At 41.1% G+C, this 23,839-nt stretch overlaps 1 protein-coding gene across 1 annotated transcript in view; it reads left to right on the top strand.

Annotated features, from left to right (window-relative positions):
- LOC308242491 (phospholipid scramblase 1-like) overlaps nucleotides 1-22,946 on the top strand; it is a 30,259-nt gene extending 7,313 nt beyond the window's left edge. The window contains exons 3-9 of the mRNA XM_080656946.1: nucleotides 2,780-2,860; nucleotides 4,808-5,052; nucleotides 6,085-6,127; nucleotides 12,033-12,253; nucleotides 14,642-14,803; nucleotides 18,791-18,952; nucleotides 20,957-22,946. Coding sequence (XP_080513072.1) covers nucleotides 2,780-2,860; nucleotides 4,808-5,052; nucleotides 6,085-6,127; nucleotides 12,033-12,253; nucleotides 14,642-14,803; nucleotides 18,791-18,952; nucleotides 20,957-21,013 — 971 coding nt within the window. The 3' untranslated portion in view covers nucleotides 21,014-22,946. The remainder of the gene's footprint in view (nucleotides 1-2,779; nucleotides 2,861-4,807; nucleotides 5,053-6,084; nucleotides 6,128-12,032; nucleotides 12,254-14,641; nucleotides 14,804-18,790; nucleotides 18,953-20,956) is intronic.
- The last annotated feature ends 893 nt before the right edge of the window (nucleotides 22,947-23,839 follow it).

Raw genomic sequence — 23,839 nt, 5'->3', positions numbered from 1 at the left:
TCACCACAGTGTCAGCCTTGCTACATGTATATATTTATTAGGACCGGAAACTTTGGCTCTTCTTCAGGAAGTTTCATGATTTTTCTCTTAATGTTTGCTATGTTAATTTAATCTTATTTACAAAACGCAAAGCTTTTTAAATGTAAGTTATATAAAGCTTTGTATTTTGTAAATAAGATTAAATACATATGTACATTTCACTTGTTTGATGTAAATTTTAGGATGCTTCAGATCACTTTAGAAAGATTATTTTGGCCATAGTCATAATCACCTTTTAACTCTTCAGTTTCACATATATAAATTGTATGTACATGTATGCATCAATAGAAGTGAAATGTACATATGTGTATAAATATACATATATAAATTAAAATGAAATACCTTTACAACAATGTGATACTCCTATGACTTTGTTATTTTAGGTTGCATTTCACAAATTCATTTGTAATTCATATGCTCTTTGCTCTACTTGACCACTTGCCCATTCATATATTTCTGTTTGTATGAATTTCTACTAATTCTGTTGCCAGGATCATTGCTCTGGTACCAAATTCCCAGAGATAATGAGGTCCTAATTTCTTGATTCTGTGATGTCATGGACATATGTGTATCTTCACTATTGTGGTGAGCAATGGTACTTGCTCAGAGGTGCCAAAGTGTGACATATCATTTAAGGGTAGGTCTTTAAGTCAGACTTGCAGTTTGTTTCTTCCAGATCCATCGAGTCTGATCCTGTTGTCTCTTAACTCACGCTGAGAGTGGGGACTCTGGGCAAAGCCTTGAGAGCTAGAGAACTAAGCAAAGCCACTCATGTGATGGTGAAAAACAGAAGAGAATAGTTGGGAAAAATGGCTTGCAGTATTTCAGAAATCTGTGACAATTTGGTGTGTGTGTCCAGGGGGAAGCCCTGATGGAAGTAGCTCTGTTGCCTGAATTTGCAGTCTCCATGGACTCCATTCTGCCGAACTTATTATGAAGCAATTGAATGGAGAAAGTGGGCCCATAGTCCAGACTTTCTGCTGAAACCGTGTATTGAGTGATCTTAAAAGGTTCATGAAAGAGAATCATACAGGGGAGTTGGCAAATTGAATGTTAGTCCAACATTTTCTTCTGTATTGATGCCATATCCCCATGATTCAAAAAGAAACTTTGAATTTACAGTTAGTAAGTCATATGAAAGAGAGGAGGACATAATAAAAGTGGAGAGTCCACAGACTATATGTTCCATGAAGACAGTGCCAGTGTAGCCCCAGAGCCTAACTCAGGGGTGAGACAGGAGATACTTATTATCCGGCTGGGAGGGCCACTAAATGAATAACTGGAGAAACATAAATATGAAGAACTAGGATGTTGAACTATTTGTTCATATATTAGGATTCGTTAAGGCACATGGTATATCATTTGATTAGCAAATAATAACATTTAACCTGTTAGTTTATTGTAATTAACTCAGTTTTGATTTTTATAAGTCAAAATCAGTCAAATATTAGAATTCACTTTGGTCAGTCTTATTAGGGAAGTCCCAGAGTAAGCATGAAAAGGATATTTAAATACAGATATCGTCTGGCCACTGGCATGGCTCAGTGGTTGAGCATTGACCTATGAACCAGGAGGTCAGGATTCAATTCCCGGTGGGGGCCTATGCCCAGGTTGCAGGCTTGATCCCCAATGTGGGGTGTGCAGGAGGCAGTCAATCAGTGATTCTCTCTTATCATTGACTAGAGGCCTGGTGCTGGGGTCCCTTGGCCTGGCCTGTGGGTATCAGGCCAAAACTGGCTCTCCGACATCCCCTGAGGGGTCACAGATTGGAAGAGGGTGCAGGCCAGGCCGAGGGACCCCACCAGTACACGAATCTAGTATGCATATAAGATCTTCGGTTAATCTCTTCCTGCCCTTCTCCTTACCCCTTGCCTCTGAGATTCATCAGTCTGTTCCATGTTTCCATGCCTGTGGTTTCCACTCCTGCATTGAGCATCTGCCCCCTGGTGGTCAGTGCGCATCATAGCTACTGGCCAGTGGGCCAGTTGGCTGGTTGCTTAGGCTTTTATATATATAGATGTTTCTATCTCTCCCTCTCCTTTCCTCTCTGAAATCAATAAAAATATATTTAAATACATATATATGCATTATTTTAAATATTAAAAAATTCCATGATTATAGATATCTTTAAAATCATCTATAATTCTTCCATTACCATTGTCACATCCCCCTAGTTTTATTTATCTCTTCACACTCTATATGTGGTTTTAAAACCATCTCTTTTCTAATACCAACAAAATCAAACTATGGAAGTGAACACTCATCCAGCATAGTTGAAAACTAGAAATTCAACCCCTGTGAATTTAGCTGTTTCATTTTATCCAAAAGGGATTTTGTTTACTCTGGCTGGTGTGTCTCAGTTGGTTGGGCATCATCCTGTGCACCAAAAGGTTGCCAGTTTGATTTTTGGTCGAGGCACATGCCTGGGTTGCAGGTTCAGTCCTGGTTGGTGGGAGGGAGAGACATGCATGCAGGATGTTTCACTCTCAAATCGATGTTGCTCTCCTTCTCCCATTCCTTCTCTCTAAAAATCAGTTACTTTTTTTTTTAAAGGGAATTTGTTTGACACAGGATTCTGTGGCAAAATAATTCTGATAACAGGCACAACTTGTGTTAAGTGAAGAATTCAGTCTATTTCAATATAGCACAAGATCATGCAAATGAAGTTATCTATCCACAGACATTATATTTTTCTTTTTAATGTGTATTTTGTTAAAGCTTAACTCTCCTTGAATTACAGATTCACAAATGAATGCTCCTCACCCAGGGACAAATTTCCCAGCTGGGTATCATCCTCAATATCCTCCAGCAGCATTCCAAGGTAAAGCATTTGTTTAAAGAATAAAATGAAAATAAAGCAATCATTGATATTCCCCAAAGGGTGTGTGTGCGTCTGTCCATCTGCCTGTGTATTTATTATAGTATTGCACTTTGTTGAAGGTGCGATAATGAAATTGGCAGAGTGGTTCTTGATTTGTTTTGGTTGACTATATGTTATTATCAATAGCATTAAAGTAATTTTTTATTGATTGTATTGATTCTCCATCTCTTCAGAAAATTGTGATCATGAAATCAATCAGTTAGAAGATTTGATCCTGAGTGTTTTTGAGTCATGTGGAGCTGAGATTAATTGTGTTCAGAGAGAGTCACAGAAAAGACATGACTGCTTAAAAGGAAGCTGCAAGCTGTAGAAATGCAGCTACCTGAGTATATTCTCATCTTCATCTGATAACAAGTGAAAGCTTTCCTTTTATATACATGCTGGATCATGCCTTACATGTAGAGTGCTTAGGAATGGACTATACAGTGGATTAAACTCCAGGGAAATTGTTAAACCAGAAAATTACATGGACAGTACTGGAAGGAATGGTATGCCTATACCTCTATACCAGGTTTCTCAAAAGTGACACTAATATTTTGTGATGGATAATTTTTTTTCATCGGGGTGCTATTTCAGGCATTTTAGGATATTAAGCAGCATTTCTGGCCTCTGTCCACCAGATGTCAGTGTCACCCTCCCTTCTAGCTGTAACAGCCAAAAACATCTTCAGAACTTGCCAAATATACCTTGAAGAGACAAAACTGTCCCCAGTTCTCTCTATCCTAATATATAAAAAGCCAGGGGCCGTCACAACCTAAATGACCAGACAGACAACCAAACAGCAGGCTGCGTGGGGCGACCAGGCCGGCAGGGAGGTTAGTGACGGACGACCAAAGGACTGAACAGCAGGCTGTGTGGGGCAACTAGGCTGACAGGGGGAGCAGTTGGGGGTGACCATGCCAGCGGAGGGGGAAGTGAGGGGTGACCAGGCTGGCAGGAGGGCATTTCAGGGCGACCAGGCCGGCAGGGGGTGCAGTTGGATGTGACCAGGGTGGCACGGGGGTTGGGGGGGCAGTTGGGGGCAACCAGGTTCAGCATGGGGACAGTTAGGGGTGACCAGGCCATGAGAGGGGGACAGTTGGGGGTGACCAGGCCGGCATGGGGGGCAATAAAGGACGACCAGGCTGGCGGGAGGGGGCAGTTAGGGGTGAACAGGCCAGCGGGGAGTGGCAATTGGGGGCAACCAGGCCATTGGGGGGCTGTTGGGGGTGACCAGGCCCACAGGCAGAGGCAGTTTGGGGTGATCAGGCTGGCAAGGGGGGCAATTAGGGGTAATCAGGCAGGCAGGCAAGCAGGTGAGCAGTTAAGAGCCAGAGGTCCCGGATTGTCAGAGGGATCCCAGATTGGAGAGGGTGCAGGCTGGGCTGCGGGGGGACCCCCCCCCCCAACGTGCATGAATTTCGTGCACTGGGCCTCTAGTATATATATATATAGAAGATATGATTTATAGAATTCCAAAATCCCAGTTTTACAGAGTGCTTTGATCCTAGAAATCCTGGCTCCTAAAGCCTTTATGTTGGACCTTCTACTCAATGTTCTCTCTCTTTTCCATGAAGGCATTCCAGAATATTTGTGCAAATGACTCTAGGTCATTGCTAATTTTCTTTCACTTTCTTAGGTATTAAGCGTATTTTCATCTGAGTGTTGAATGGTAAAAGTAAGGCCTGGGCCAAATCTATTCTGCCCAAAACTCTCAAAATATAAATGTATATGAAAACACAGATATTTCATTGAAAATTTGATGAAAGATAAAAACATGAACTTGAAGCTTCATAGAAACAGGATTCCTAAGCTGAAATTTGTTTGTAGATACTGGGATAAACCCAAAGACTTGATGTTTCCATTTTTTGGTACAGTTACAAATTGTTTCACTTGTTCATATTGCAGGACCTCCAGGACATACTGGCTACCCGGGCTTTCAAGCTGCCTATCCTGGGATGCTGGCAGGCTATCCTGTACCCCAGGCTGACTATTCAGTCCCACCACCTGGTTATTCAGGTGCTGGTCCAGTGGGCTCTCCTGTCCAACACCAGCCAGTGTATAATCAGCCAGGTGGACCAGCAGGGGTACCGTGGATGCCAGCACCACCACCTCCATCAGACTGTCCACCAGGGTTGGAATATTTAAGTCAGGTAATTCCAAGTACCTAAAACAGTCATTCAAATAAAACTGTGTTTCCAGTTTACTTATTAACAAATGACTAATTAGCAAATGTCTGAAATGCTAAAACAACATTTTTTACTAACAAATTATTCTAATTCTTCTAGGTCAGGTTTACTTTTATTTTTATTTTTTTAAATATATTTTTATTGATTTCAGAGAGGAAGGGAGAGAGAGAGAGATAGAAACATCAATGATGAGAGAGATTCATTGATCAGCTGCCTCCTGCACGACCCACACTGGGGATGGAGTCCCCAATCCGAGCATGTGCCCTGACCAGGAATTGAACAGTGAACTCCTGGTTCATCGGTCAACACTCAACCACTGAGCCACACTGGCCAGGCAGATCAAGCTTACTTTTAAAGCAAACTACATATAGCTTAGGAAATTGTATTTTCTATGATCTTGAATATAATCTGTAATACTAGCCAACAGCAAACATTTATTAAGCACCATTTTCCAGAATTTGTTCCTAAGTATAATACAAGTATTAACTCATTTGATCCTTTTAAAAGCTCTATGATATTTAGGTGTTATAATTATCACTATTTATCGCTCAACCACTGAGCCACACTGGCCAGGCCATTCAATGGATATTTTTAATTAAAAATATATTAAGTTTAGCTCTGGCCAGTGTGGCTCAGTTGGTTGGGCATTGTTCCATGCACTGAGAGGTTGCTGGTTCAATTCCCAGTCAGGGCACATGCCGGGTTATGGGCACAATCCCCAGGGGGGAGTGCAGGATGCAGCTAATTGATGTTTCTTTTCTCTCCCTTCCTCTCTCTCTAAAAATCTATAAATTATTCTTTAAAAAATAAAAAAGTAAAGTATATATTAATTTCTGGTATATCTAGAAGTAATATAAGTTACTAAATATTGATAATATTGGTAAGTATTATTGATTATATGTATCCTTTAAAATATAAAAACAGTGATGTTAATTTGGTTGGCTTAAAAATGTGATATATAATTTACAGTTTAACTTTCTGTTCTTATTATAATAGATAGATCAGATACTGATTCATCAGCAAGTTGAGCTTCTAGAAGGTATGTATTGATTGTATTGATTATATTTCTAGAAAGAGAAGATATTTGTGCAAATAAAGGCATATCAACAACCACAAATATAACACTTTCACAAATGTGGAATGATTAAAACTGGTTATTTACAAATGTCTCTCATCCTGATAATTTGTTTCTTGAACTTAGGAATCAAGCGGTAAAATACTATTACTCTGGGCATCTGTCCTCATTATATAGACCCTAATTTAGAAGGAAACCAACCAAAATTTATTTTGCTCCCTCTTCTCTCTAGAAAGCACTTATCCGACCTCTCTCACTCTGGCTTTTCCTCCCCTAATATGTGATAACCTTGAGATTGGCACAGAGCCACATGCAGTAGTGCACTTAACCTTAGTGCATTTCCAAAGTGAATACATTTTTTGAATCTGGATGGGTATGTTGTAGAAAATTACAGTCTTGCCAACAATTTCTCTTGGGAGTTCATATGAACCCTATAAAACCTTTTTGCCACAGGCTGAGGATTATCACTTAGAATGTTGAAGGATGCTGATCAGCAGGCCTAGAAATCTGACTTCCTAAAACAGCATTCCTGCTCATGTGAATGGGTCTGACTCCAACAGATGTCTCTCTGGGCCCAGTGCTCCTCACGTATAATATGAACATAGGAAGTCACCAGATGTTTCAAAACTCCTGCCAGAAAGATTCATGAACCGTAGTATCTTTTTTCTAAATATAGACTTTAATGAAAACTCTTCATGCTCTGCAAAGTTTCTTACCACTAGTAGAAATCCTATCTAATAAAAGAGTAATATGCAAATTGACCATCACTCCAACACACAAGATGGCCACTTCCATGTGATCAAAGATGGCGGCCCCCAGGTGGACACAAGATGGCCAGCAGAGGAAGGCAGTTGTGGGCGATCAGGCCAGCAGGGGATGGCAGTTGGGAAGGACCAAGCCTGCAAGGGAGGGCAGTTGGGGACGACCAGGCCTGCAAGGTAGGACAGTTGGGGGGACCATGGCCAGCAGGGGAAGGCAGTTGGGGGGGGGGGACCAGGCCTGCAGGGGAGGGCAGTTGGGAGTGACCAGGCCTGCAGGGCAGGGCAGTTGGGGGATCAGGCTGCAGGGGAGGACAGTTAGGGGTGACCAGGCCTGCAGGGGAGGGCAGTTAGGGGCAACCAGGCTAGCAAGGGAGGGCAGTTAGGGGCATTCGGGCCAGCAGGGGAGCAGTTAGGCGTCAATCAGACTGGCAGACAGAAGTGGTTAGGGGCAATCAGGCAGGCAGGCAGGCAAGCAGTTGGGAGCCAGCAGTTCTGGATTGTGAGAGGGATTGGGCCTAAACAGGCAGTCGGACATCCCTCGAAGGGTCCCAGATTGGAGAGGGTGCAGGCTGGGCTGAGGGACACACCCTCCCCCACCATGCACAAATTTCATGCACCAGGCCTCTAGTTATAATTTCACTAGTCGGTGATAGATTCGATTAGAATAAAAAATTATTATCTATTGTATTCAGATTACATACAACGTACATTGTTAGGTATTTATAGTGTTTTCGTTATTGTTAGTTTGTTTAAACTAAGTTTAAACTCCTGGAAAGAAGCTCCTTGTTGGTGCACAATTTGTATTCTGAATTTTTTTTCATGATTTATTCTAGGGAATTTATTTTTGAGATTATAGATCCCCCCAAAAGACCCTATATAGTACAGTACTCCATTCATAGTTTTTAGATTTATAACACACACACACACACACACACACACACACACACACACACACATATATATATATTTTAAAGTGTATACTAGTATATATTAATCATACTATATAATAAAGAGGTACTATGCAAATTGACCCTCATGCCCTCACAAGATGGCTGCCTATGACCAGGCCAGCAGGGGGGTTAGTGAGGGACGACCAAATGACTGAACAGCAGGCTGCGTGGGGCGACCAGGCCGTCAGGGGTGGGCAGTTGGGGGTGACAAGGCCAGCAGTGGGGGCAGTAAGAGGTGATCGGGCTGGCAGGGGGCGCAGTTAGGAACAACCAGGCTGGCAGGGAGGGGGAAGTTAGGGGCGACAAGGCCAGCAGGGGGGTGGAGTTAGGGGCAATCAGGCCGGCACGCAGAGGCAGTGAGGGGCCATCAGGCCGGCGGGGTTGGGGGGAGCAGTTAGGGGCAACCAGGCAGGCAGGCAGGTGAGCAATTAGGAGCCAGCGGTCCAGGATTGTGAGAGGGATGTCTTGCAGTTGGACATCCCCCAAGGGGTCCTGGATTGGAGAGGGTGCAGGCTGGGCTGAGGGGACCACCCCCCCCTCTGTGCACAAATTTGTGCACCTGGCCTCTAGTAAAATATAAAGTTGCAAATTTAGTAATTATTAACTCTTCAGTTTTTAAAAGGGATGTCATTAATTTTGTTTTTTATTTCAAACTGAAAGTCTGTATTTTAACTATGAATTGTATAGATGAACATTACTGTTTATTTTTAGTATCTGAGACTATGGCAGCCACATTTCCCAATTCAAAACTTAATCTACAACAAAGGCATAGCCATAGATTTTGTTTTGTTTTCATTTTCTAAGTAAATAGAAGGAAATTTATAGATTGTGTAAGCCCATTGATTTCATTTCATAGATAAGCAGACTAAAGATTTTGAGATTAAGCTACTTAATGAAACACTTAGAAGATAGGGCCTGCGTGAGTCAGAGGAAAGACACTTGAGGGAGGTCACGGTGCTAGACTTTGCACAGGATGTCTCTATCTGAATGAAAGCCCATCCACACACATATTAGAGAGTAATTTTCTCTCCATATATTTCTTTTAATCACTTATTATTTGAATGGCTTGTGACATCCTATGACCCAAGTTAATGAGGGCTTTGGACAAGTGGGACTAAGAATTGCTCCTTCCAGGCTATAAGCAAGGAGAGGTTTCCAGTGTGTGGTTCAGCTGTTGAAGACTTCACTAAGATACCAGGCAGGTGTCAGTATTTAGCATATCTATTTTTCTCCTGTGAAAAGATTAGCCCCTGTAAGCTACAGAGTTCACTTAGGATGCGAGTGGTCTAGATATCCTGTGAGTTGCAGCCTGGTTGCCAAGCACCTTTTCACTTGACTAATACCACCTCCCACCTCTGAACAACTGCTGCATTAAACAAGGGTGCCCTGAGCCCAGTGTGATGTTCTGATTCACCTTCTACTTTCATGTGTGCATTGAGAGTAAACTCCTTCATTACCTTCCCTCACACAGTGCAAAAGGAAGCTACTTCCTGCCTTGTATGTTATAGTTTATTAACATACTGTGACATGGTATAAAGCAAAACCATAATCCAATTTATTTTATATCCTAGTTCACAGAGCATAAACATAGTAATGATCCTTTATTCCCTCCCTAATTGAATATCTGAAAACTGTACCAAGCAAGTGGACATGTTCTGCATACCCTAGCATGATTGTGACCATCTGCAGCACTGCTCATCCCTTCCCCCCGCCCCCGCAGTGTTTTGTGGCCTTATCCTCCCAGACCTTATTCCCAGATTTCTCCAGGCTAGTCACCCCCAACTCCCACCTTTATGATGCCATCTTGGCTTCTACTGCACATGCACTCAATGAAAGGAATTTCCCCTTCCAGTTTTCTCCTTCCCTTGGGGAATCCAGCAGAATGGTGCCAGTTACCCACCCCCTCCCCTCAATGTAGCTATAAAATTATGCTGGTTACCTCCCAGGCTGACTTTGAAACTGCTATTTCCCCGCTCAATCAGGCATCACTATGTCTGGCTCCCTTCTCTTTTCATTAATAAACTAACTGCCTATTGTAACAATAAGATCTCTGTGTCTGAAAAAAGTTTGATTTATTGAAACTGGTGACACTTGGTAGCATAAGTTCTAAGTGCATTTTATGATGCTACTAAAAATAATTCTAGAAATTATTAAATATTTAAAAAAATAAAAATCCTACATAATAAAGAGGTAATATGCAAATTGACCGTCACTCCAACACACAAGATGTCTGCCCCCATGTGGACACAAGATGGCCACCACAAGATGGCCAGCAGGGGAGGGCAGTTGTGGGCAATCAGGCTAGCAGGGGAGGGCAGTTGGGGGGAACCAGGCCTGCAGGGGAGGACAGTTGGGGGTACCCACGCCTGCAGGAGAGGACAGTTGGGATAACCAGGCCTGCAGGGGAGGACAGTTGTGGGGAACCAGGCCCACAAGGGAGGGTAGTTGGGGGGAACCAGGCCTGCAGGGGAGGGTAGTTGGGGGCAACCAGGCCAGCAGAGGAGGGCAGTTAGGGGGGACCAGGCCTGAAGGGGAGGGCAGTTTGGGGGGACCAGGCCTGCAGGGGAGGGGAGTTGGGGGGGACCAGGCCTGCAGGGGAGGGCAGTTGGGGGGGACCAGGCCTGCAGGGGAGGGTGGTTGGGTGCAACCAGGCTAGCATGGGAGGGCAGTTAGGGGTGACCAGGCTGGCAAGGGAGGGCAGTTAGGGGTGACCAGGACAGCAGGTGAGGGCAGATGGGGGGGACCAGGTCAGAAGGAGAGGACAGTTAGGGGTGACCATTCTGGCAGGGGAGGGCAGTTAGTGGTGACCAGGCCGGCAGGGGAGGGCAGTTAGGGGGTGATCAGGCTGGCAGGCAGAAGCATTTAAGGGCAATCAGGCAGGCAGGCAGGTGACCGTTTGGGAGCCAGCAGTCCTGGCTTGTGAGAGGGGTCCCAGATTAGAGAGGGTGCAGGCTGGGCTGAGGGACCAGTTTATAAAACCCTTCAGTTTATAAAACCCTTTAGTTTATAAAACCCTCCTTGTGTCTAAGAATTGCCAAGTCAATTTGGCAAAGATAAACCTAATATTTTTTAGCATCTGTACAGTTTTGATAACAATTTATATTATTCTGCAAGAAGGTTCATGTAAACTTGAGTCTTGCATTGTGAACCACTTTCTCCAAATAAAATTTCCCCACAGAGCTATGTACAAAAGCACCAGAAAGTGGTCAGAATCTGCAAGTTGGGATGATGCAGAGTTCTGGCTAGACGCCATCTGAGACAATAATTAGCCCTCTAGGGTGTGTGAGCAAAGAGGGAGTGAATATAAAGAGGCAGAGTACCCAAACAGACCTACCCATTACTCTTATAAGTAGAAAATCATTCTACTAATCAATTCTAACATGTGAAGGAGAATAGAGAGCTGGACAGGGAAAAAGCAGAGAATGCTGAGGCCAGGCCGTATTGTCACATTTTCAAGAGCTTAGGACTTAAGGAAAGAGTGGAGTTACACAGCTATGACCCTCCAACACACAGTGGCCTACATAACAGTGAATTTGCTATACTTAAGTTCATGAATGCTGATGAAACACATCAGTAACTTATCTTTCTATATGGAGGAATGAGGAAAAAGAGTTGCCTTTCTTCACTGAAAGAAATGTGGGCACAGTATGTTAACAAACTATAACAATGCAGAAAGTAGTAAGCACTAAGAGAAAATAGTGAGGGTTTATAGTCTTGAGGAAATATAGAAAAAAGGACCTTACATTTCAGGGGTGATAAGGGAAGACTTCACAGAGAAAGTTGGACCAGAGGTGGGCCTTGAAGGTTAGGTAGAATTTGGTTGTTCAGGAGCTGGAAAGACATTCTAAGCGAGCCAATAGTATGAGCTCTTAAGTCTCCCTTTATGACACAATTATATGGAATTAGGAGAATATGGGCTTTCTTTTCCATGTCTCACACAGGACTCTTAATTTTGTATACTTTCATACCCTCTCCTAGTTCTCTTCCTTTGTTGTTTTTCCTTTGTTGGAATCATCTCCAAACACCTTTCCTTTGCTTTCTCCCAATGTGACATGAAGTATCATCTAAAAATTGTATAACTAGATATTATAATACCTTAGAATAGATTCAATATTCTTTTATCATAATGGTCATAATTACTCCCTTTTATGTTTTTAGTCTTAATAGGTTTTGAAACAAATAACAAATACGAAATTAAGAACATCCTTGGACAGAGGATATACTTTGCCGTGGAAGATACTGATTGCTGTACCCGAAATTGCTGTGGGGCTAATAGGCCTTTTACCATGAGGATTCTTGATCTTATGGGCCGAGAGGTCATAACTCTGCAGAGACCACTAAGATGCACCAGCTGTTGTTGCCCCTGCTGCCTTCAGGAGGTCAGTGAGCATTTACCCAGGTATCACCCTTTTATTGAACCTGTATAATCAAATGAGATTTTCTAAAAATTGGTCCATGAACTATTGTTTTATGCTTGAGAGTAATTGGGAGAGGAAGGATGGCAGGTGAAAAATAGTGAGCAGTTAGCCCCCTGGCTCTGCGAAGTTTATCTCATGGGAATGAGCCTCTGCTCAGAGTCAGACTTCGGGGAGAGTTGAGAAGATAAGGCCCTTACTTTAAATGACCGTGAGAGGTCTGGCTAAAGCTATAGGAGGGCACCACAGAGAATATCCTAGAATACAATTCCAGGAGCAGGTGTACAGAAGAATAAGAAAAATAGCAGATATGTCCATCTCACAATTTTGGCCAACCTATTATGGAAGAAACCTAGGAGATACCACCTTTGAGAAATCTCAACTCCTATGTTCTTAAGTTCCCCATTTTAAAAAATTAATATATTTGAGCACCTGTAGTAGGTATATGCTAGGTGTGGGTATCTTCAGCTCTATAAAGAACAGGTGTCTATTTCATATTACTTGTCAGCTCACTGGTACAGAACATGGATCTCAGAGGAGGCACCAGGGAACAGAGAGCATACAGGAAAGTTGGCCTTTGTCTGTTTCCCCACTGGCCTGAAACCAGCCCTGCCTGGTCAGTAATTCCAGACAAGTAGCTGTGAGACCAGGTCACAGACCAAGGCACAGGCACAAAGATATTTGAAGTCTAAGACTGCATTTATTTTCAAAAGGTAACTGACGTTATTCCTACTGAATTATGTTGTGTTTTGTAATTTAGGTTAGGTATAACAGTATCTATCCATAGGAATATCTGAGGAAAAATTGAGAGTTTGATGGAATATTCTCTGAATGTAAAGAGCACATTGACAAACATTATACTATTGACCTTAGAACATAGTTTAAGATAATGTCACTTACACATGAGCATGCTGAGGAACTTCCTAAGTCAAGCATGTCAAAATCAAAGGCTAACATGGGCCAAATAAACAAGGTTTAAGTTTATGTGTGCTGCAAAAAAACAAAAGCCTCCATTTTCATAGAAACGTATGTTTATTTCAATAGAGACATGCTGAATACAAAGGGCTGAAATAAATAATTGTTAATATAAAATAATAGAACAGTTTATTAAAAATTAATATTTTTTTCTTGAGCATTAATTTACCAGACACTGAATAACTGCACAAATTAATAAGCATAACACAAATAAATCTATTTTTCTTGTTCTCCAAAAGCAAAATATTTTCCATTGCACACCCAAACAACTCAGTACAAGACTAATCACGTGGCAATCAGCTGCTAAAATATTCTCTGCTAGTATCAGTGGAGAGAAATGGTGTGCCTGTGCATAAAGCGCATAAGGGAAATGAATGCAACACAATTATAGTAATCAGTCATTAGCGAATATTGTAGTTCATTATTAATAATTATGTATAACTGGATATTGTAAAAAGTTATGAAATTTTTATTAAAACTTTTCTTTCTGTTATATTGGCTGGGCTGCAAAAATATTCATTGTGGACCACATGTAGCCCACGGGCCACAAGTTTGACATGCTCATGCGAGGTCACCCCGCTAATAACAGAGCCAAGATTCCAGGCCCCAGTTCCTTTCCATTATAGAGCCATTGCCACTCAGATTTGAAAATTGCACCAGCAATCAAGATTCTATTCATACATCTAAACCACTGTTTTTATAGAAGTTTGAGAAAAGAGTTCCTTAATAATTTCAACATCCTATATAATAAAAGCCCAGCAACTGGAATGACCAGAGACCAGGGCGATCAGGCAGGCAGGTGAGTGGTTAGGGGCAATCAGGCAGGCAGGCAGGCGAGCAAGGATGATCAGGCAGGCAGGCGAGTGGTTAGGGGCAATCAGGCAGGCAGGTGAGCAGTTAGGAGACAGCGGTCCCGGATTGCGAGAGGGATGTCCGACTGCTGGTTTAGGCCTGATCCATGGGATCAGACATCTCCCAAAAGGTCCTGGATTGCAAGAGGGCAGGCGGGGCTGAGGGACGCCCGCCCCCGCCCCGCCCCCCATACACGAATTTCATGCACCGGGCCTCTAGTGTTTTATAAGTATAGAAATTTTTAAATGTACAGGCCTGGAGAGCAGTGCTTAAGAGTGGAGTCTATGCATGCAGCCTGTCTGAGTAGACTCATCTCGTCTACTTTGCAGCTAGGGAATCTGATAAAGTTAGTGAACTCTCTGTTCTTCAGTTACTTCCTCCATAAACAGGAAAAATAGTACCAACTTGTTGTAAATCAAGTGGTGCTTAGAACAGTGTCTGACACTTAGAATGTATTCAGTAAATAAGTGTCATTATTAGACATTATTATTATTACAATTTACATATGTTCTTTTGCTTTTGTAGATAGAAATTTATGCTCCTCCTGGTGTACCAGTGGGTTATGTTATTCAGAATTGGCACCCATGCCTGCCAAAGTTAACCATTCAAAATGAGAGGAGAGAGGATGTACTCAAAATTATTGGTCCATGTCTTGTGTGCAGCTGTTGTGCAGATGTTGATTTTGAGGTAAGAGTTGTAATCATGTTTATAGGTTTTTCTTTCCTAATATAATAATAATATAAGTTGTGAGGATGTTACAAATATATTAAATAAATATGTGTATCCTAATATCTCAAGAGGGAGACACTGCTCATATATTTAACTTTGGTCAGAAAAGAAGTTATTAATCTCATTGAGCTTCAGTGTTGATTATGATAAATGGGGAAAAAAAAGCAGAGCCTTGCACTCAAATAAATATAAGCAAAACAACTAATATTTAAACATGGTTTTGTATGAAGGTCCTATACATGATCCATTTTGAATAGAAAGTTAACCTTTTCATCTACGTCTGACTGCCAAAGCCTCTGATCCTTCCTTAGTCTGAAACACAGGCTGCCAATGCTCTTGGCCCTCTTCAGATGATCTGACATGTTTGAGTTCCTACAAAAAGTCCAGTTATGCAAAGAGAGCTTTCAGAAAGATAGTGTAAGATGAGCTACCCAATTATACATCTCTTTGGTCTCTCCTTTACCTTTGTATTAAATTTGATTGTTAGAGCCCAGTTGGCATGGCTCAGTGGTTGAGCATTGACCTATGAACCAGGAGGTCATGGTTTGATTTCCAGTCAGGGCACATGCTCAGGTTGCGGGCTCGATCCCCAATCTGGGGAGTGCAGGAGGCAGCTGATCAATGATTCTCTCTCATCATTGATGTTTCTATCTTCCTCTCCCTCTCCCTTCCTCTGTGAAATCAATAAAAATGTATTTTGGGGAAAAAATGATTGTTAAAAACCACAATATATCTTTGTACTTACTACATGGAGCAATTCCATCACAGCTGTTTTCCAACAGATGGCCTAGCCTTAATAATTCATGTTATTTAGTTGCAAATATTAAAAAGCAGGAGGTTTTATAACTTAATCGTGATTTTCTTGTTCTATTGGAAAAGAAGAAAATGTGGTAAATTGGGCCCACATTTCCATAAAAGGGGCACAAACAGGCTGAACCTAAGTGGTGCTGCCCTTTGTGACGAATATGTGGGAACTCTGCCAGTCTCCCATGACTTTCTTAGGTTTTCCACTAGCCGGCTTCTTTCTATTATCTGCCTGGTTACATGATATTGAATTCCTGTGTTAGACCCTAATTATATAAAGATGAATCCTTTAAAAGGGATATAGATTTTTGGGTGGAATTTATGCTATGTATGTGTAAAGACTTTAAGATTTATGTATAATGATAGTTCTTTAAGTAGGGGTTATCATTCCTATCAAAGATCCAGAGGAGTAAAAAGGTAATTGTTCTTTCATGGAGTATTAACAGAAGTTTGGCTAACATATATTTTATTTGTTTAAAAATAAGTGAAAATACTAGTGAAGCAAGTCAAACTTGATTGTGAAACTCTGATATTAATGCTAAGTAATTAGCAACTCTTCTCAACAGATGCTTTAGAGCAGTGGTTCTCAACTTCTCTAATGCCCCGACCCTTTAATACAGTTCCTCATGTTATGGTGACCCCCAACCATAAAATTATTTTTGTTGCTACTTCATAACTGTAATTTTGAAACTGTTAATGAATTGTAATGTAAATATCTGTGCTTTCTGATGGTCTTAGGCTCTACAGCAGCAGTTCTCAACCTGTGGGTCATGACCCACAGGTTGAGAACCGCTAGCAGGGTCGCCTAAGACCATCACAAAAGAAAGGTTGAGAACCACTGCTTTAGAGCATCTATTATAGGTAGTAAATTAACTCTACTCCTGTGCATCTAGAATGGTGCTATTAAGTAACATCTTTGATGGTGCTATTAAGTAACATCTTGTGAGAGGGTGCAGGCCAGGCCAAGAGACCCCACCAGTGCATGATCAGGGCTGGGGAGAGACACGGGAGGTTGGCCAGCCGGAGAGGGACCATGGGAGGGCTCCAGGGCGTGTCCAGCCCAACTTACTCAGTCCCAATTGGCCGGACCCCAGCAGCAAGCTGACCTACCAGTCAGAACATCTTCCCCCTTGTGGTCAGTGCACATCATAGCGACTGGTTGAGCGGCCTTAGCATATTATGCTTTGATTGGTTGAATGGCCGGATGACCGGACCCTTAGCATATTAGGCTTTTATTATATAGGATAAAAAAGAGGTAATATGCAAATTGTCTGTCACTCCCTCACAAGATGGCTGCCTACGGCCAGGCCGGCAAGGGGGGTTAGTGAGGGACGACCAAACGACTGAACAAGCAGGCTGTGTGGGGCGACCAGGCCGGCAGGGCGGGAAGTTAGGGGCGACCAGGCCATCAGAGGGGGGCAGTTGGGGGCAACCAGGCCAGTAGCGGGGGGTAGTTAGGGGTGACCAGGCCAGTTATCCTTTGTATTGTTCATTTTCAAAATTAAAAATAAATTTTTAAAAAATAAGATTATTTAACAAGCTAAAAATACTTAGATTACAGCTATTAGCAGATAAAACACTAAAGGGCGCACAAGATTTATTTAGTCTGTTTTCCCAGAACAGTGTTGTATAACATAAAACCCCTAAAGATCAGTGACTTAAAACAACAGGCATTTGCTTTCATGCTTATGCGTCTGCAGGTCAATTGTATCTCAGTGGATACACATATGCTTAGCTAGACAGCAGTGATTTAGGCTTGAAATTGGCCTTGGGCCTGTTCCAAGTATGCTCATTCTAGAGCTTTAGCAAGAACTACATGATTTTCTGGTGGCTGATCACTGGAGAGCAAGAGCCAGGCCAAACCGCTTAGCCATGTTTAAGGTCTCTGCTCACTGTCATATACACTAACATTCCATTAGTCAAACAAGTCACATGGCTAAGCCTAAGTTCAGAGAAGAATACTGGGCCTACAGTGTGAGGGGTGGATGAATATTGATGAACAGCAACCCATGCTATCACAGTTTTCATATTAAAAGCATATTTCAGGTTTGTTAAGAACTTAAGCACCCACACTGGAATAAAATGAGTCAACTGTTTTTAGTTTCCCCACATTTATTTAGCAGCTCCAACTTGAGCTGTGGCTTCAAAGGATGTTGCTGGCACATGTGCTACCTTGTGTACATTTGAAAAGAACATATCTCTTCCTGGGTTGACACAACCCTATGTGTACACACCATGGTGAGTGTGGCTACCATCAGCTGCCATATGCCACTTAGGGAGGTGCAACTGTCCAACTCTTTATAGTGGTCCTGGAGTGTCCTCAGGCAGAATTGTAAAATCAAAAAAAATTTACTTCAGACCTTTTTTTCATACACCTTTCCTATTTTGTTGTTCCCTCACACTTCTGTTGTCCAGTCTTACCCTACCCTGGACCTGTGGCATCCCTTTAAGTTACTTATTAGATACTTTCCTTCAATCAAAACTGCCAGTCCTCTTTCCCAGGTCCTTAGCACTTCCTGTTTGTCTACTAACATTGAGTGGTAATGTGCCCCCCATCACATGTAATCACTCAGCCTGTGTAAATTCTGTGCTTGTCTTAAAGCAGATGTCACATGGGGTTTAGTTTGCTACCTTCCTGATGGCTTCTAGAAATTTCATCAAAGAAATTTTAATGTTTGCATACAATAATAAAATGTTAAATATTTCAGTAAAACTACTTTCTTTTCTAAAATATTTTTATTGATTTCAGAAAGGAATGGAGAGGGAGAGAGATTAAAACATCAATGATGAGAGAGAATCATTGATTGACTGCCTCCTGCACACCCCCTACTGCAACCCGGCATGTGCCCTGACCGGGAATCGAACGTGACCTCCAGGTTCATAGGTCGATGCTCAACACAGAGCCAAGCTGGGTGGGCAGTAAAACTACTTTGGTATAAGTTTTCTGTAGCAAAGAAACAATTTTTTCATGTATCTATAAATACAGGAATTTATATGCATCCAATGAGCAATATACTCTTCATAGTTACGTATTGCACGTAAGCTTAATAACACATTTGTTTTATTTTATTACAAATTTGAAAGTCGTTTTATTATTAGTTTTCTAGAATTCTTTAAGACCATCATTTTTTTTTTTTTTAGATTAAATCTCTTGATGAAGAAAATGTGATTGGCAAGATTTCCAAGCAATGGACTGGTTTTGTGAGAGAGGCATTTACAGATGCTGATAACTTTGGGATCCAGTTCCCTTTAGACCTTGATGTGAAAATGAAAGCTGTGATGCTTGGTGCATGTTTCCTCATTGTAAGTATATACTTGCTAATCTTGGGTATTTCTTTAATATCATTCTGAACGATTCAGTAAAGTGTACCTTTTTAAATGACTTGCTTAAATTTATAGATTTTATTCAAAGGGGATGCCATTTAATCCTAGCTCTGAAATTCCATTTTCTCCTGATGGTCTGGATTCACAGGTGACTAATTTCTCAGGAAATTCTACAGTTTCACATGGCAATAGAAAGACTGTGTGTTATAGAGAGGCTTCTATTGGGGCTTCTTTGGGGCTTCTATTTAAAAATCAAAATAGGTGCACTCAGATATGGACTAAGGTGGAGTAGAACCCAGTGAAATGGGGAGATATTTGTCCTGATTCATTATTAAATTAAATGTTCTACTACTTGAGTGCGAATTGCAATAAAAGTGCATCCAATGCACTTTGGAAATGCCAGCTGACACACACGGGATAAAGCAGTGATTCTACACTTGTCTTCCATTAAGTCATTTAGGGAGATTTCAAAAACTCCAAGTACCAAATCATACCCCCATTCAATTAAATCAGAAGCTCACAATCGAAAGTTTGTTGTTTAGCTCTCCAAGTGATTCAATATGCAGCCAAAATCAAGGACACCTGGGAGAGAGCAACAGTTCTCAATCTTAGCTACACAGTAGAAACACCTGGGTAGCTTTTTAAACTGTGTGTATCAAGACTGCACCCAAATAGTCAATCAAAATCTCTGGAGATGGGACCAAGCCTTCAAGCTTGGTGTTTACATCACTTCCAGGTGATTCCAATCTGCAAGCAAGGTTTGGAACATCTAAATGAATATCTTAAATGTTTATTTGGGGATGCACTCAGAAAAAAATAAAATATGAGAGTATATACAGCAAAAGGATCCATTTCCTTCAACAAATAAATATCAGGAAAATAAAAATATAATAAAATGAGAGAGACTTTAAAGACATCAACTTAATGCAGTTTGTAGACTCTGTATACTGAATTGAACAAACCAGTATAAAAGGACATTTACAGGCATTCATAGAAATTTCAACATTGACTGGCTATTGATAATTAATGACTTATTGATTTTTTCAAGATATGATATGTAATGGTATAGGGAAGATAAGGCAGTCTAGGATGTTTGGATAGATGGGACATGGGGTTGGGGGTGATAGTGGGATTGTTAGTAAATGACTATGAGATACATTGGGCTTCTACTAAAGGACTTTTAAGGACTGTTGCAACTTCTAATAGACATTGGGAAGACATTGAAAATGGTTTAGTTAACTCATTACATTTAAACTAGGTATAAATAAAATAGTTATAAATCCAAATTTTAGAAAGATAAATCCTGGTGACTGTGTGAGAAATGGATTGAAGAGAGGTATAATTGCAGTAGAGTAATTGCAAGTGGTTGCAAATAAGGATTAACTTATTTCTGTTAACGGGATAAAGGAAAATTATAGATGTGAGAGATAAAATCCATAGGATTTGACTTGAAGTCATTGAGGAGAGAATCTAGTTAGGCATTGATGGAGTGAGGTCAGCTGGGAGTACAGTGGACAAATTTGGAAGAGAAATTATAAAACTAGACCAAACAATTCTCAGTGGTATTCTAACTCTAAGATGGCTTTCATTCCCCTGAAATAAATGTAAAAGTTGTACATGGTATTCCAGTCTTAAGAAAAGTTATATTATTAGAGAAAGAATATAAAAAGTTTAGGAAGAAAGATTCAAAAAGAGTAATTACAGGAGACCTGAGAAAAAGTGAAATTGAGAGAAATTATCAGAGAACTAATTAAATTCATACAGGTATTAATAAGGGATTAGAATTATAGGATTTAATTGCTATTAAAGTGGGAAGCTGAAGCTATAAACTTTTCCCAGATCTACTTATAAGAGTCAATTTTCTTGTTTAGCAGATGTGTCATTCTGTTTCATCATATTTCATATCCCTTAGCATTTATGCATCGAAGAATTGACCTCAGTTTTATTACTGAAAACTCATTTGTGTATTTTGTTTTTATTTAGGACTTCATGTTTTTTGAAAGCACTGGAGGCCAAGAACAGAGAGCAGGAGTATGGTAGTGGATTAATAAAGATCTCTGAAAATGTGAAGTTTGTATATTGATTGGACTATGTACAAGTAAAAAATCATTTTTCTTTATTGAAATTGCTTATAAAATATGTGAATTATACTGTGATGCCTTAAGCTCCAGGTATATGATTTCCAATTTCAAATCATAGAGTTTATTTTCTGTATCACTTATAAATTTGCTTATACATTTGCTTTCATTTTATACATTTTGTATTTCATTGTATATTTCAGAGAAATAACATAGGGATTTTTACATTTAAACATTGATAAATTTGCTTTATTTTCAATTTTATAGCAAAATTAAAATGATTTAACATCAAATTATATATTTTATTAAATTAGTTACAATTACATATGTAACAACTATTGTTATTTTGCAAATATTGTATATTCAAAAAGTTAAAAATGAACATAACTTCAATTCCCTTTACAATTATGTTCAAACTAGAGGCCCGGTGCATGAATTCATGCATGGGTGGGGTCCCTCGGCCTGGCCAGTGATCAAGGCCTATCAGGGGGCCAGCCGGCTGCAGGGGAGGGGCCGTGGAAGGTTAGCTGGCTGGGGAGGGGGAGGGACCATGGGAGGTTAGCCGGCCAGCCCCCTGATCAGGGCCGATGGGGGGTCCGGCATGCTGGAGAAAGGGACTGCAGGAGGGGGGCTGGCTGGCCAGGGAGGGGGAGGGGCCACGGGAGGTTGGCCAGCTGTGGGGAGGGGCCATGGATTGGCTGTGGGAGTGTACTGACCACCAGGGGGCAGCTCCTGTGTTGAGCATCTGCCCTCTGGTGGTCAGTGCACGTCATAGTGACTGGTCAACCGGTCGTCCGGTCATTTGGTCATAACAGTCACTTAGGCTTTTATATATCCCATATAATAAAAGCTTAGGTGGCATCACACCCTCGCGCAATGTCATCACAAGATGGCTGCCCTCACGTTGTGATAAGATGGCTGCCACAAGATGGCCACTACAAGATGGCTGGCACGGGAGGACAGTTGTGGGCAATCAGGCCAGTAGGGGAGGGCAGTTGGGGGCTACCAGGCTGGCAGGGGAGGGCAGTTGTGAGCCATCAGGCCAGCAGGGGAGGGCAGTTGGGGGTGACCATGCCGGCAGGGGAGGGCAGTTGAAGGCGACCAGGCCTGCAGGGGAGGGCAGCTGGGGGTGACCAGGCCAGCAGGGGAGGGCAGTTGGGGCGATCAGGCTGGCAGGGGAGCAGTTAGGCGTCAATCAGGCTGTCAGGAGAGTAGTTAGGGGGCAATCAGGCTGGCAGGCAGAAACGGTTAGAAGCCAGCAGTCCCAGATTGTGAGAGGGATGTCCCAGATTGGAGAGGGTGCAGGCTGGGCTGAGGGACACCCCCAGCCCCCGTGCATGAATTTCACGCACTGGGCGTCTGATATATAGATAATAATCAATAATATTCATATTATTAAGGAGAAATCAAAGATGTATTTGTTTTTATTCAGAAATTACACCACATTTAACTTTTATATAAACTAATCTGCTACAAGATTTTCATATTAATAAGAAAATAAATTACCATTTTTAATGAATTTCAGTGAAAAAGACATTATTCTGTGCCAAAGAAGGACACATTTAAAGACTCACTCACTCTAAAATAGTTATAATTTTTGAAGTAATTATTTATACATGGGATGCTTAGTATCTAATTCTGTTTTTCATAGAATTTGGTAGTTATGAGATCATTCAGTTATTAATTAAATAGGATGTATATATTCCATCTGAGTATGAACTTCAATAATGGGCTAGTAGGTTATTTATACCAACAATCAAATAACTGAAATAAAAAATAGTTGATATATTTCTTTGCTTATTTTTGTTTTTAAACTGAGCAATCAATGTGTATGGTATTCTTTATATTACACATTTACCTTTCCCCTTCCTTTTCAAAAGTGCAAAAGCATTTTTGAAATGTGGTCATCAAATGATAATCTGTAATAAAATCCATAACAGTGTTCGAACCTAGGATTTCTACCTGTCAGTAACTTAAAAGGAATTTTTTTAGCTTCTATTTTATAGGGAAATTTGCACTGAGTAAGAAGAGATGTCCAACCTATCATACAACTCATGCAAAGGAAAATAGTGCTTAGGAAATAAGGGCTTAGGGGAGAGACTCCCTTTCATCTTTAGCAGAATGCCACTAATAGGCACCACTCCTAATGGTAAACATCAGCAACAACAACGTACAACCAACACCACTAGCTTCTAATGTTGAGAACATTGGGATGTCAGGGGAGCTACAGGAAAAGCCAAGTCTAGACCATTTTTTAATTAGCCAAATAATTCACCAGATGCCAAACACCAATGAGAAGTGACCATGTACTCACGTTATGTTTGTGGTTGGTACAAACAGCATGCCAGGTAAAGTGAGGTCCTTGCATAGCTGGAGCCTAGTGGCATTATTTATACCATTTGAAGAAGGGGAGGGCTTTCCAGGTTAGCTATCAGGTACCACAGTCTACTCAAAATAAGCTATTAAAATTACCTCTCTGACAGTTACATCTTTATTTTCCATCTTCCTCACCCCCTTCTGCCTCCTGCTCCCCTTTGTATGCATAAAATTCAAGATCTCTGGTTCAGCAAAGTAAAACTACAACTGATTTGAACAGCTCCTTTCTTCTTCAACTATGCAAGAAAGATTTGTCCAGAAACGCATATATCATCTGCAAAATCCATTTAAATTCAGATACTAAAAAAATGAAACAGTTATAAAGAGAAAAATCATTGCACACGAATAATCAGAAATTTAAATGAGAAAAATACCAGGAATTACAACAAATGTCTTTGTTTGTAATCTTGGT

This window comes from Plecotus auritus, assembly GCF_963455305.1.
Source record: "Plecotus auritus genome assembly, chromosome: 2".
Lineage (NCBI taxonomy): Eukaryota > Metazoa > Chordata > Mammalia > Chiroptera > Vespertilionidae > Plecotus > Plecotus auritus.
The sequence above is the reverse complement of the archived record's forward strand: the minus strand, read 5'-3'. Positions and strand labels throughout refer to the sequence as shown.